The 13,761-nt window shown below is 40.9% G+C and overlaps 1 protein-coding gene across 7 annotated transcripts in view; it reads left to right on the top strand.

The window, feature by feature from the left end:
- Positions 1-13,761, top strand: part of LOC141810783 (pleckstrin homology domain-containing family A member 5-like) — a 252,612-nt gene that overhangs the window by 221,471 nt on the left and 17,380 nt on the right. For 6 of the 7 annotated variants that reach the window (XM_074698593.1, XM_074698596.1, XM_074698592.1 and 3 more), the window contains 9 exons: positions 324-443; positions 3,527-3,580; positions 5,880-5,960; positions 10,603-10,665; positions 10,754-10,834; positions 10,935-11,087; positions 11,402-11,503; positions 11,609-11,714; positions 12,428-12,474. In XM_074698593.1, the coding sequence (XP_074554694.1) occupies positions 324-443; positions 3,527-3,580; positions 5,880-5,960; positions 10,603-10,665; positions 10,754-10,834; positions 10,935-11,087; positions 11,402-11,503; positions 11,609-11,714; positions 12,428-12,474 (807 nt within the window). The remainder of the gene's footprint in view (positions 1-323; positions 444-3,526; positions 3,581-5,879; positions 5,961-10,602; positions 10,666-10,753; positions 10,835-10,934; positions 11,088-11,401; positions 11,504-11,608; positions 11,715-12,427; positions 12,475-13,761) is intronic. The other variant, XM_074698598.1, reaches the window with a different exon arrangement.

The following is a 13,761-nucleotide window of genomic DNA, read 5'->3' as shown; positions in this document are numbered from 1 at the left end:
GTTATCTTTTGCTGCTGATGTTGTCAAAGCACACCTGGGTGCTTTCACTTTACCTGAACAGCAGACACTCATGGGAAAAGCTATTTACAGTCATCAGAGTGAACAAAGTGTCTCAACTCGAATTCACAGACGAAGACACACGTGGATGACTTCTGAATGGCTTTCTGCGCATATACACAGAAACAACGTAGTCATCAGCATATAGTGTATTTCCAGCTCATGCCTGACATTTAAATGTTCATCTCACAGTCACAGTCACAGCTATTTGACTTCATCGTCAAAGTGGCAGTTTTATTCTCTCACGTGTGTGTTGCTCTGTGCAGCCGGAGGAGCTGACCCTGATGCTGATCAAGCTCCGCCGGCAGCAGGCGGAGCTCAACAGCCTGCGGGAACACACAGTATCTCAGCTTATGGCCCTTGGTTTGGAGGGGCCCAACGCGAAGGTCAGAACTGAGTGTGTTCTGTGCATATGTTGGTGTGTGCATGCACGCGTTTGTGCTCCTGACCAACCAATTTCCTGACTGTGTGTTGATGTGTGTCTTTAATGGAAGGTTGTTTGCACGGGACAGATGATGTACTCCAAATGAAATCGATTCAGTCCGGTCAGACAGGAAATCCTTACGTATTCTCATTCCTGTCTCTAAAACTTTCAGATGGATGGTTATTTCATTTTCAGAGACTCTCATTGTCCCTAATGGATAAATTGTATTGATTCAGGTGATGTTACACAAGTTTTGCTAATGACCATTAGCAGGTTTCCACTGAAAAATTATGCACCAGATTTATTGGAACAAAATGTGATCCAATCGTTATTGGCCAGGAGATAAATCCAACTGTAATGATCCCCTGAATGGTAGTGACTCAGAAAGATTGACATATTTTAATTAATTGTAGGAAATTTAGTGCAGGCATCAATGTGGACAAATGAACTAGACAAACTGAGTGCTTTTAACTGCACTTAATCAAATGACTGCTGGGACCTCCAGAAATGCCTCTGGTTAAGGGTACAGTGTGTAGAAGTTCGAGTATTCAGGAATATCTGGCTCTCTGAGTCTAGGTCTAAATTTAACAGAAACATCTCTCAATAATTATCATTTATTATCATCATTATGCGCTGTTTCAGTTTCATTTGGAGTACAGCTCTGGCGCTCATGCACACACAGCCTGGTGGAGGATCACTTTGCTTGGGGACTTTTGGATTTATGCTGGGTTTTATTGGTTTTATATTGCACCCATGTGTGTGTTTGTGTGTGCATTTTTATTGCATTGGGGCACTGCTCTTGTCCGTGCATGTCAGCCTGAGGTGAGCCAGCTCTGTCGATGCATCTTAGCGGATGCATCGAGTCGGACCTGCTGTGTCTTTTCAGCTTGCTCATGAATACTGGCTTGTTATGGCTGATTTACTTTTTGTTCATTTTTTTGTATATTTTTTTTTCTTTTGCAAAAAATATTCTGTTACTTTGTCACTTTTACAACACAATTTTTGAAAGACCTATGAATATCATGCATGTAAAAAAGGTGTGTAGCATGTCAGGTTTGACTTTTTCTGAATGGTTTTGCACACTAGAGCTCAGCATGTTGGCACAACTTTATTTATAAAGTTTAAGAAATATTCTGATCTATGTGAGACAATATTCTGTAATTCATGGGATTTTGGAAATAGTGTATGTACGCCTTCAGGGCTGTATATGTGGAAACCCATCAGATATTTTGACTGGTTCGGCTCTGAGCTCCAATGAATAACTTACTGAACTGACTCACATTACTGTAACTTTTTTGTGTAATTGTACTTTTCTGAGTAGTTTTTGGAAGGAGTACTTCTACTTTTCCTTCAAGTACATTCTGTGGAAAGCTTTGTGCTTTACTTCATTTTTCACCGAGTATAAACAAGCTAAAAACATACAAGCCCACTCTTTGACAGCCATCTGATTGGATGATAACTAGACTGCAAAAAAACCTCCAGTGACACACAAGGTAGGATGTAGATTATGCAAAACAGGTCAGTGATGTGCAGAAAAATAAAGATAATTGCAAAACACAACTGGAACAAAATGTTAAAATAGGACACAGACTTCTTTCATCTGTGTGTGTACCACTGCAGTTAGCATGTTAGCCTGTTAGCATGGTGGAGATTCAGCCTGTACTGGCTATTGCACTGCAGAGGGATTTGTTGACACTTGAAGGAGACTAGTTACAAAATCTCTGTTGCTAGTCTTAAATGCCCCAAACAGCTTTGACTGGAAACCTCAGACTGCTTTGTTGTCTAAAGACAATCAAAGACAGTCAATATCAACCCTTGTTTTGCTTAAGAATGAGCCCGTTGGTTGACGACTTTTAGCAGACTGCATCCTCTTCAACAGGTTTTGGATTGTCATCAAAATCTTATCTGATGAAGATATTTTGACACATATAAAACTGAACCAGGATGCACACCCCTGATGACTTCTTCCTTGTTTCAAGCAGACAGATTCAGCGGAAAGTCTCCAGTTTAGAGGGTCACTCTTAAAACTGTAACACCAGGAGCTGACAGAGACACAACACGCTACCAGGCTTGAAGAAAAAGATTGTTCAGGAGTTATTTAACCAAGTCAATCACAGCATTATGTTGAAGTGGACAGAGGGGGAAATAAAAACATTGCACATGCTCCACCAATCAGAAAGATTCATTTTGCAGGCCCCACCTCCCAAAGTCCCTGGACTAAATTTTTACACTAGTTTCAATGGTCAAAATGCTGGTTGTTCCAGGGGCTGTTGGAAAGCAGCTGTTTCTTATCAAAGTGTCTTATTACACTTAAATTAAGCTACACTGAACTGACAGGCCAAATAAAAATCTTATGTTGTGACATTCAAAGACAAAATTCCTTTGACAAGTGCTGTGGAATAAAAAAAAGTATTACATTTTGTTTCAAGAAACGTATCAAAAACATTTTGCTCCTGGCATTGGCAGACATTTTAATTCATTACAAGCAGTTAATTCATGTTTCATAATAACAAGCCGCTCTGCACAGCCTGCAATGACTTCAGTGTAGTGGGACCAAGCCGCTACAACAGTCAATAACATTACCCTGAATAGGTGCAGAGTCAGAGTCATTACACACAGTAATGCTGCTGGTTATGTTGCAACAATTAGTTTGGGCAAATGTTGTTTTGCATTTTTAGGGGGGTAGAAACTGTATTTTAGCAGTCTTTCTACCCCTGCTGTTTTTGTGACCCCTGGTTTGCACGTTTAGAAGAGCACCAGAAATACAGGTTATAACTTACTGTGAACTGAAGAGCATTCTTGACGTTTATCACCATGGGAAATAAAAACAATGATATGAAATTGAAAATACAGAATCCTCCTATAAATCATCCTCTGTTTCCAGCTTTTCAATCTGATCCTTTTCTTCCTTTGTAACTCCTGTTTTCCTCTCCTGTCGTTGTTCTCCCCCTGCTGCTCCTGTCTCTACCAAACATGGCCTCACTTCTCCTGCTTCTTCTTCCTCCTTTTCTTCTTCTTCGTCTTCTTCTTCTGCTGCTACTGCAGACTGATGTTCTTTCACATCACCTCCAGAGGAACCTCATTTACCTGGAGAGCCAGGTGAGGACTCCTGACTGTCTCTGTCTCCATAAGAATTCTGAAACATTTTAACCTTTGTCATCATCTTAATATGTCTAACTAATTAACTTGCATGTGTATTTATGAGGAAGATAATCTCTCGACTTGTCTTGTGGCTGATTTTCTTCTCTGACTCTGTAGCTTGGGACGATATGTGCAGTTAAACAGGTTGTTTTCCTAATGAGAAGTGTTTTATCTGCTTTAATTCTAACTGGCACTGATGTCAGTGATCTCACAGATGTTTTCACTTGAGTCACATAAATGTTGTGTTGCCCACGCCTGCTGGCAGCTCACAGAGGCAGACCCAGATCATGGCAGGCATCCAAATGTGCTGTTTATTTTTGGCCCATTTGATAAGTCTCAACTTCCCACATATCTTGCATCATGGGATATGAGTACTCGACTCTGAAAAGGCCATGTGCTTCAGGAATGAACTCACCCTGTTAGCAGAGGGAGTGGCTCACAGATTGAAAGATAATTATTGGACAGTATAATCTGTTAGATTTAATCATCATTCAGCCAAATATTTGTTTGATTCAAGCTTGTATGCATGGGGATTTAGTTTGCAGAAACCTCAGGGAAAGTTTTTTTTCCTGCATCATTTTATTATCTACAGTCTTTTTTTTATTAGGACATGATGTCTCCTGCAAAATTGTATCAAATACCAAGTTATGTTTGTAGTTCTGCCCTAAACAGGCCTTCAGAGGGCTGGCTAATCAGAGAAAGGAGGGTTGTAGAGTGAGGAGTCTTAAGTCTTGTTTCCACCAAGCGGTTCAGTTCAGTTAGTCTCGGCATGGCAGGCATTTTACGGCGTTTCCACTGACTACTCTTGGGACAGACCCCCAAATAACCGAGACAAGCCGTCTCACTTTTTGGCACCCTTCCGTAGGGGTGCCGACCCAATCTCGGAAGATGGAGCTACAACACTGCAGACTGTTGATTGGTTGAAAGAATCATCACTTACTGCATTTCTCCTGTCTTCCCCCAGTCTTCTCTGAAACAAAGCTTTGATTGCACTTTGTATCAAAGAGCTACATGCCAATCACAAAGAGGACAAACTGCTGGATGTTTTCCATCGTTGCTCTTTGTTTACTGTGTCCCGTTTTTCTTCTTCATTGGATTTATTAGCTTGGTACACTGTGTCTGGTATGGGTCACACTGTTATGTTAGCGATGGGGCTGTTGGCATTTGGCTTACACACCAAGGGGACCCGGTTGGCTGTGGAAATGCAAACAGGACCAAGCTTAACCGAGCCAACCCGTACCAGACCTTACTGATCTAAACCTGACTGCTTGGTGGAAACTAGAGATGCACCAATCCAACTTTTCGGGTCCTGATACAGATGCAGATACCTGGGCTTTGGGTATGGACCGATACCTAATCTGATCTGATACCTGTGTTAAATTATCTGCATCCTCTACTGTGGGATAAGACTGGTAATGTTTTGAGCAAAAGACATAAAATGTGTACATATGGAATTCCTGAGGTTTATATTTATTTGAACTAGAAGGAGACTAGAAGTGTTTAAATGTTAAACAGCAGTTTGGTTAAAACAAAGCTTCAGAACTTACAGAAATTGCAATTCAGTTGTAAATTATACCCTGTAGACTAAATCATAGTTTAGCCTTAGTGTCAAGTTTGGACCGATCCATTCCCACCAATACCTGATCCAGCTTTAAGGGGCTGTGTTGGGGCCAATACCCAATACCAGGATTGGATCTGTGCATCCCTAGTGGAAACTGGGCTTTAAAGAGACAGCAGCTACAACAAAGCATTTCAGACAAAGCCTGAAATAAGTTTTCTGAAACACCAGTGTGAGAAAAATAGAGATTTTCTTAATATTGAACTCATGTAAAGCTGCTATGTGGACTACCAGGGAGAAAGTACAAGGCCAAAAAAGAGCATAATACCCCATCTGCAACATGCTTTGTGCTTAGAACTTCAGCAAACAAGCTCTAAGTCTCTGCAAGTTGATGTCCATTGCACAGGGCTATCTGGTGGAAAGGGTTTTGCCAGGAACGTGTTTTTTGAAAAAGCTATTTAAAAAATGTCACCTGTAAGGGAAAAAAGGGATCCAAGGACAGTTTCTGTTTTGTAACAGAGAGATATAACTCTGTGTTAAGGCATATGCGCTACAAGCAGATACAGTGTCATATAACCTGCTGGTTGGTTACATCATAACTCCTCAGTGAAGCCATTAAACAGAGGTTGTGTCTTCAGACATCGTGTTCTGCTGTGTGATCACACCCTCCTGTCCCCTCTCTCCTCTGCGTCCGGCCAGACGAAGGAGAATGAGCCTCTAATCTTCATGATTCACACAATGATCGAGAACTCGGCGCCGAGGCCACAACTCTACCAGCAAGTAAGGTCTTTGGCGGGTCGTGGTTTGAGTCATTTTCTCATTTTCAGGAGTTTGATGTTCATTCTCACTAAAGCAAGCTCTGTCACATAATCATCTTTTTGGTAATAAATGGAGAAAAGTGAAGCTGACTCAAACCAGATCTTTGCCTTGGTGGCCCAGTGCTTGTTTCCACATCTTCCCCTTCACCATCATCGTTGTGTATCACCTCTTTGAATGCAGTCAGTCCCTTCATCAAGCCGTCAACGTTATCAGATTCTATCACATTTTGAGTCCACATGAAGTTTGTCTTTTTGCTTCCACCACATCCCATTTGATTATTTTATGTTTGACGTTGTTGGAGTAGACCTGAAGTGGTGGGGAGATGCTGCATCACCATGGGGTTCACCTGTGACCTTTCTTCAGTAAAGCACTGAAAGGTTTTCTGTTACAAACTTAAAGTGGTGAAAATTGTTTTTGGTGTTATCTTTCTAATGACTGAATACATGAAGATAAAACTGAAAGAGTTTAACACATGAGCATTGAGAGTTTGGTTAAACTGCCCATGAACGGAAGTTTCAAATTAACATCTGTTCTATGAAGTCTGTAGCATCCTATGCTAAGTTAGCCTAAATGAGTTTGTGCCTTTGAGGTCTAATGTTTGCAAATGAGTCAAGAGAGCAAAAACAACTACCCTCAGCATTTTTCAGTCCATCTTAAGCTGCTGACAAATTAAAATTATGCAACAGCGCTGTAACAAAATTCCACCATCACCATTCCTTTGAGCTCACACGCTGAACTCTACAGCAGTGTGATGTCGGTGTGATTTCATTTCAGTAATGTCCATGTATGAGATGCATGGCTTGCACACACACTCTGACTTGCACAGACACACAGAGCTGTTCTACTTTACATCTTTCCTCCGTCGTGCCCCTGTTGCCATGATTTCATTGCACCATTCAAAAACCTCTTTGTAATGTCTGTGTAAGGGCCTTTAGATAAAACACTGAACACTTTACTTGAATCAAATTAATGTATTTTCTTAGTTTTGTTACTTTGAAAACCTGTAATCTAAAACAGAAAATGTTCCGACCTTCAATTTGACCAGGCTGCAGCAGGCCCAACAAATAGACCGCTGTGAAAACACTGCTGACTGATACGGGATTTACTTTTTAGTGCAAAGTTTGGTGACAGCTGTTTAAGATATTTAGGCTCTGTGCTTTTGGAAATGCTTCGCTTTTAAGTGAGCCCCAGTCTGTGATATTTCGTCTTTAGAAAACAGAAATTTAACACCCTTTTCAAATTGATTTCTTATTTTGCCCTGCAAATATATTTGTTGATACATACTAAGGGCTACTGGTAAAGTGGTTTAAAAAAAAACCCAAATGCTTGACTTAGAGCTTGGAGAAACATTTTAACAGCCAGCTCACAGAACAACCCTGTTAATTGACGACTTTCAGCGAGATGCATCGAATGGCTTCAGATTCAATATCTACCTGATGAGACTACTTCACACATACTTCGACATATTCATAAACTAAACTAGGGTGCTTTCACGAGGACTACTTCCCTGTTTGAACATTTGAAAGTCGCCAGTTTACATGGTCACTTTTAACTCTGTAACACCAGGAGCTTTAGTTTCAAGCTAGAGTCAATAACAGCTGTGTGTCATATTATTGTAGGTGGCGGAACTGGATTTAGACCCTGGAACTTGTTTGGATGTACATAGTTCCTCAAGAGGTTACTAGTTCCTGGGGCAGTTCCTGCAGTTAAAAAGCACCAGTCCCATAGTGAAGGTTTGCAAACTCAGTAATTTGATTTTTTTATACTTTTTTCATAGTACAAAATAAATCAGGTAGTGTCTCAAAAACTTCTCATCTCATTTGTAGAGCAAAAGTTAATCCCTTGAAAAAAAATCTATGTTTTTCAGTTTATGTAATTGTAATTCCTTACTTAGTCTAACTGATTTACATTTGTACTGAAAACACAGTGCAGCAGTTTTAAATGTTTTCCTCTCAGCTTTGCTCATTGCTTTATCACAGCCTCTGCTGTAGGTAAAGCAGCGTGCCAATATTTTTACTTTGAAAAATATGCATAGATTTAACAAATTCCAGCTTTGATAGACTGCATATGACTCATGAAAAATATGACTTAAACAGGGCTTTTCATGTTAAATAGGAGGGAAATGTGCCCATGTCTTCAATTTCTCCAACAAAACAGTACAGAATAAAAATTCCTATAACCTGCATCTCTACATGAATAACTGGATCTTCTAGAAAATCTTCCACTTGTGTGAAAATACATTAAAGTGTGATTTTAAAGGTTAATACAGCCTCTGTGGGTTTCCACCATCATCTCTCAGCTGTCTTTCCAGGAACAGAACATAATAATGTGCCGTGTAAGATTCAGTGCAGGGAATCGTCAGAGGACTTTATCACTGAACTCCAGACCGCTAAAAAATCTTGCTCTGCTTCTTTCCATCTCTCTCTTCTGTCTGAACTCTCAGACTTTTTCATTTTTTTTGAACCAGGCACAGGCAGGAGAGTCCATCAGTCGTCTGAGTGTAGTTTCTGTTCGTGCTCTGTCAGAAAGCACAGCTCTGCAGCTTTAAATAGAGAGGTTCCAGTCAGCGATTTAAGGCGAGGTGTGCCGGATGTTTTTTCCACCCTGTGTCTCTGTTTGCATTTTATATGCACTGCACACTCACACAGGGATCAATGTGTTTTTCTGCATCAGTGCTGCTGGAGGCTTTTTCTCCAACCAAGTCGGTGTTATTTTTGAAAACACACCCAAAGAATCTGCACCTGGCATTGGTGTGTTCTCCACAGAGAGAGTCATCCTATATATATACACACACATACTGTTTACACACTACATGAGTGTGCTAGAAAAGTAAAGATCGAGAAGTCTTAATTTCAGTTTGGTTAGCTGTTTGTTATCTTTAAAGTGAAAGGATCAGCATCCCTCTCTGCAGCATGGCACATCTTTGAACTGCACACATTCGCATCAGCACCACACTGCCAGAAGAATAAGGATTTTGAGTCTTTACTGTGTGAGACACTTCGTCTGTCATGAAGGAGAGCAGCCAGTGCCCGCCTCTGCAACTGCTGTTTGTCCTCATCTGTTGAGTGAAGCCTCATGAGATGACCTGCTCTCCTCATATCCAAACATCACAACTTAATTCTCATGAGTGTCTTTCTTTATGCTCTCAATTTAATCATCTCAAATTCTTCATTTTTTTCATCTTGCATGTACTCTTCATCCTATTCCTCTGTTGTAATTTTTCAGGTGCAAACACCTTCTAATTTTGCAAAAAAAAAAAAAAAACATAACTAGAAAAAAGCACTCAGAGATCACAGACCTCCACCAAGCATATTGTGGTTGTCAGGCAACACTTAAGTCTTACTTTAATGTTATACTCCCTTTCAGCAGACTGTTTGCTACAATTTGGTGTTAGATGCAGGTTTGTACGATAATTTGTTACCTGACAGTGTCGAAAATTATGATGACACAGTTCATATTTCATATTCCGGATCTTAGTATCCACAATATTTCCAGGATCTGGATTGTACATTTACATCTGTCAGAAATTATCCTGACCTTGTTTTGTATTGTTTTGCAAAGCAATCCAGCCATTTATCCTGGAGTTATATACACATATAGTGAAAACAGCCCTATCTCACAATGATAAAGAATACTTTAAAAAATCCTGGATCTAGACGGTGATACGGATCACCTCCTCTTTAATCACTTCTTCCTCATCCTATTCTAAACAGTTCCTGAAAGTTTCATCAAGATCCTTTTGTTACTTTTTGAGTTATGTTGTTCACAGACAAACTCTCCCAACAACACAACCTCCTTGGCGGGAGTAAATATTTGGGGCAGAAGGGTCAAATCCAGTCCCCTACACAACCAAAAAAAAGCACACACTTAGGTTTCCCTGTAAAAAAAAAAAAAAAAAAAAGAAATTACAGCAAATGAAAAATTTTGCATGTGCAAGTGGTATTAGCAGAACTTTTGCCCAAGAGCCAAAACCCAGAGCAAAGGACGAACTGACCAAACCAAAAAAAGGCAAACTGTGTTTATGTCGAGGCTCAAAGTGCAATAACATATTGGTCACTTGCAATTGCATCTGATTTCTACAGAACATATATATGACGGTAGAGTTGATATGATGTGTAACAGTGTACATCTGTCCTCTCAGGCTGTGCCTCCCTGCATCTGTCTCATATTATAATATTCAGCCGCTAATTCCCCGGTAACACCTGGGTAAACAGCTTCAAGGGAAATTAAACAGGATTAGTGAATAAGCACGGAGCGCTCATCCTTTCATCCCCTCACTCCTCCCTCTGTAACCAACACCAGGAATCATCTGACTCTGAAATCAGAAAATTTGGGGGGAAAAACTGACTTCTGACTTTGAATTATTTAAAAAATGATTCGTTTGAGGTGCAGGAGTGAGAATTTGATATCCAACACTTTGAGAGAGTGCAAAAGTAAAATGCAGCAAATTAAAAAAAAGGACATGTCATTCTTTCCCTCACAATTACATAATGTTGCATTCTGGGAAAGGTCTCTTAATGGCTTGGGATGTGAGCGCCTCATCTAAACAGATGTGATGTTGTTGCCCCCTGCTGGCCATGTCTGACTCTACACCTTCTTTCAGATCAGCCCAGACGACTACAAGGACGGCTCCTTCGTCCCACGCACAGAGGAGGCTGACATAGACGTAAGAGGAGTAAAGATAGCAGTTAAAATAAAGAAACACAGTGAAAGAGTTTTTCTTATGTGTGTGTGTGTTTGTGTGTGTGTGTCAGACCAAGCTGAGCCGGCTGTGTGAGCAGGACAAGGCGGTTAGGATGCAGGAGGAGAAGCTGCAGCAGCTCCACAGAGAGAAGGTACAGCTGTCAGCATGTGTGTGAAAGTTTGTTCTGTTGTGTAGACTCCCATGTGATTATATTTTTGTGTGTGTGTGTACGTGTGTGTGTCCTGTTGCAGCACACTCTGGAGACGGCGCTTCTGTCTGCCAGTCAGGAGCTGAGTGAGCAGAGCAGCTCGAATCCGACGGCCACACAGAGCTTGATCCAACAGAGAGACGTGCTGCAGAACGGTCTGCTCAGCACCTGCAGGGAGCTCACCAGAGTCAGCACTGTGAGCACACACACACCAACACACACTGCTTTTATTAAATTAGTTACATGTCTCATAGGTTCACCTGCTCACACCTTTCCTTTTCAGTCAGCCTCCGTTTAAATGTCAAGTGGTGTTCAAAATGTTGGTTTTAAAGAAACTTTGTGATGTGATGCAAAAACACAACATCAAAAAAATCAAAGAGAAGTTTGTAATGCAGCAGGATTATTCAAAGTGAGATCTGGACCGTATTTTGGGCTGGAGGACTTTTAGGTGTACACACAGAAGTCACACACAGTCCAATAACCCTCCTGTTGGCCTCTGTCTGGTTTCAGGAGTTGGAGCGCTCCTGGAGAGACTACGACAGGTTGAGTGCGGATGTCACGCTGGCAAAAACCAACCTGCTGGAGCAGCTGGAGGCCCTTGGCAGCCCGCAGGTAACACGCATGAAACCCAAGCACAAGCTTACACACACATAAAGGCACACACACATGCACATGGACACTTTCCAGGGTTTTAACATCATCTGTGGGTGTCCTCAGACAGAGCCTCCGAGCCAGCGGCACATCCAAATCCAGAAGGAGCTGTGGAGGATCCAGGACGTGATGGAAGCTCTGGCCAAGAACAAACCACAACGCAGCTCAGACGGTAGAAAGAGACACTGAAAACTCAATAATATGCTCAGAGTGAAAAAATAATAGAATATTTATGTGGTAGTTGAAATGCTTTGAAGGAGCTGTGAGGAGTTTGAAAGTGATCTTGAAAATTCCCCCTTTTAGATATATGCCTGATCGTAATCCACACTTTAAAATGAGATTATCAGTGCTAATATTGCTGGTTACAGCTTATTTTAAACTGCTACTTCTTAGTTTCCAGTTCGTGTCGACCAGGACCGGACTAATTTATGGCAGGAGTCTAACTGTCAGACAGAAAAAGGACAGAAAAGCAGAAGAAAACTAAACAGGAGAGTGATACAGCCCAAGAGGCTAATTAGCCTTTAGCTTGGGCTGTATCACTCTATAACACAGGGGCTAAGCTGTTTGTAATAATATACATTCCAACCCACAGTCAGCAGTTATTCAGTTAACTACTGTACAAACTGACAGTGTTTACTTGTTGCCACGTTAGCCTAAAGATACGTTGGTGCACTGGGTTAGAATATAGCAGCCTGTTACAACATTTGCTTCATGTTCCGTTTCAAACCCTAGCGCTAAGTAACTGTACTGATAAATACCTAACCGCTGCGCATTGTATCCAGTAAAAAGTTGTGTTGATCATTGGTTCCAAAATGCTTGCTGTATTTGATTGTGTTTTGTTTCTTCTTTAAGGCACTAAAACCCTTTATTATTCTCTGTTTTCAGCCGGTTTTCCTGGTTCCAAACCACTCTCCAGTCAACAGAAGGACGAGGTGAGCACACAAACATCTTTACCCTCACTTTGAGCCAAACAGCTGAATGAAGTTTAAAAGTCTTCACAGGGGAGTGAACAACTCTGGTTCATGCAGAGACTCAAACAGGCATAAATAAGATAATCAACATCATCTGTTCAAGTAGTGAGCTCAGGCACCGGTGAAGAATTTGAATGGTGGTGTTGTGAGTTAATTGTCAGCTGATTTACACAGGTTTGGTTGTCCTTCCTGAAACAGTAGGACGACCATGCCCCCTGTTGTCTGACAGATTCTGGGCAACATGTAAACCCCCTCATCCTGGTGGAACAGGCCAAAATAAACCCCATTTTTTATACCTGGGAGTATTCTACCCTGAGGTATAATCAGGCCTGAGCCAAAATACATTCAGGAATAGTTGCAGTAACCTGTAAATCTTGATGCAATTCAGGTCTTTTTGCTCATTTTGGCCTGAAATAAAACATTTACTTGACCTGTTCTAATGAAATATAGCTTTTTCCAAGTTTTTTTAGACATTTTTCCCAGAAGTTGGACAAAAAAAAAAATCCACTCAATGGATAGATAGACAGGTGACAGAGAGAGTTCCAGTGTTTTATATCCTGGTACCGATCCTTGCTAACAGGTCATCAAACTAGGAGACATTACGTTGCTTTTATAGCTTCTTTTCCTGCGTCACTGAAAGCATCACAAACAGTATGCTAAGACTTAGCATCAAGATGGATGGATGGATTTTCTTTGTCGTTTTTTTCTGTATTGGAGTTTTTCTTGGTTTTTACAAAACACTCTAAAAGTGTTCAGGGTCATTTCTGTCCCATCAGGCAGCCACTTGTTTCAGTTTGACTTCGCTCTTTGTGATAATCACTTGCCGAATCCTAAAACTTGCCTGCTAATCTATCACGGTGACCTTTTTGCCTAATTACACAACAGGAAGTTTGTAAATGCAGCTGTGGGCTGAGGATGATTAGAGTGCTCCTGTTTTAAATTGATGATTTCTACAACCTTCAGAAATTAAAGCTCAGGCCAATGTTTCATTCGGAGATGAAAGCTTCGTCCTCCCCTGCTTCATAATCAGCTTTACTGAAGCCTGTTATTGCTCATTTTTAACCTTTTCAGTAAAAGTTTTAGCAGTGTGGTTGTGCACTTTATCCCGCTCTGGATTGAGAGGGTGAGCATAATGCTTTTAGCTTGAATGTACCAAATTTTCAGAAAGCAGTGGAGCAGTAACTTCCTCTTTCTGCCTGTCAAATTCATTGTTTTTGTCAATTGGGTGCTGGCTTTGAAAAGGCTGAT

This window comes from Halichoeres trimaculatus, unplaced genomic scaffold (genome assembly GCF_033239565.1).
Source record: "Halichoeres trimaculatus isolate MK-OKI-2021-1 unplaced genomic scaffold, fHalTri1.1 fHalTri1_scaffold_21, whole genome shotgun sequence".
NCBI classification, from domain to species: Eukaryota; Metazoa; Chordata; class Actinopteri; order Labriformes; family Labridae; genus Halichoeres; species Halichoeres trimaculatus.
Note: the sequence above shows the minus strand (reverse complement) of the source record. Positions and strands in the feature narration are given on the sequence as shown.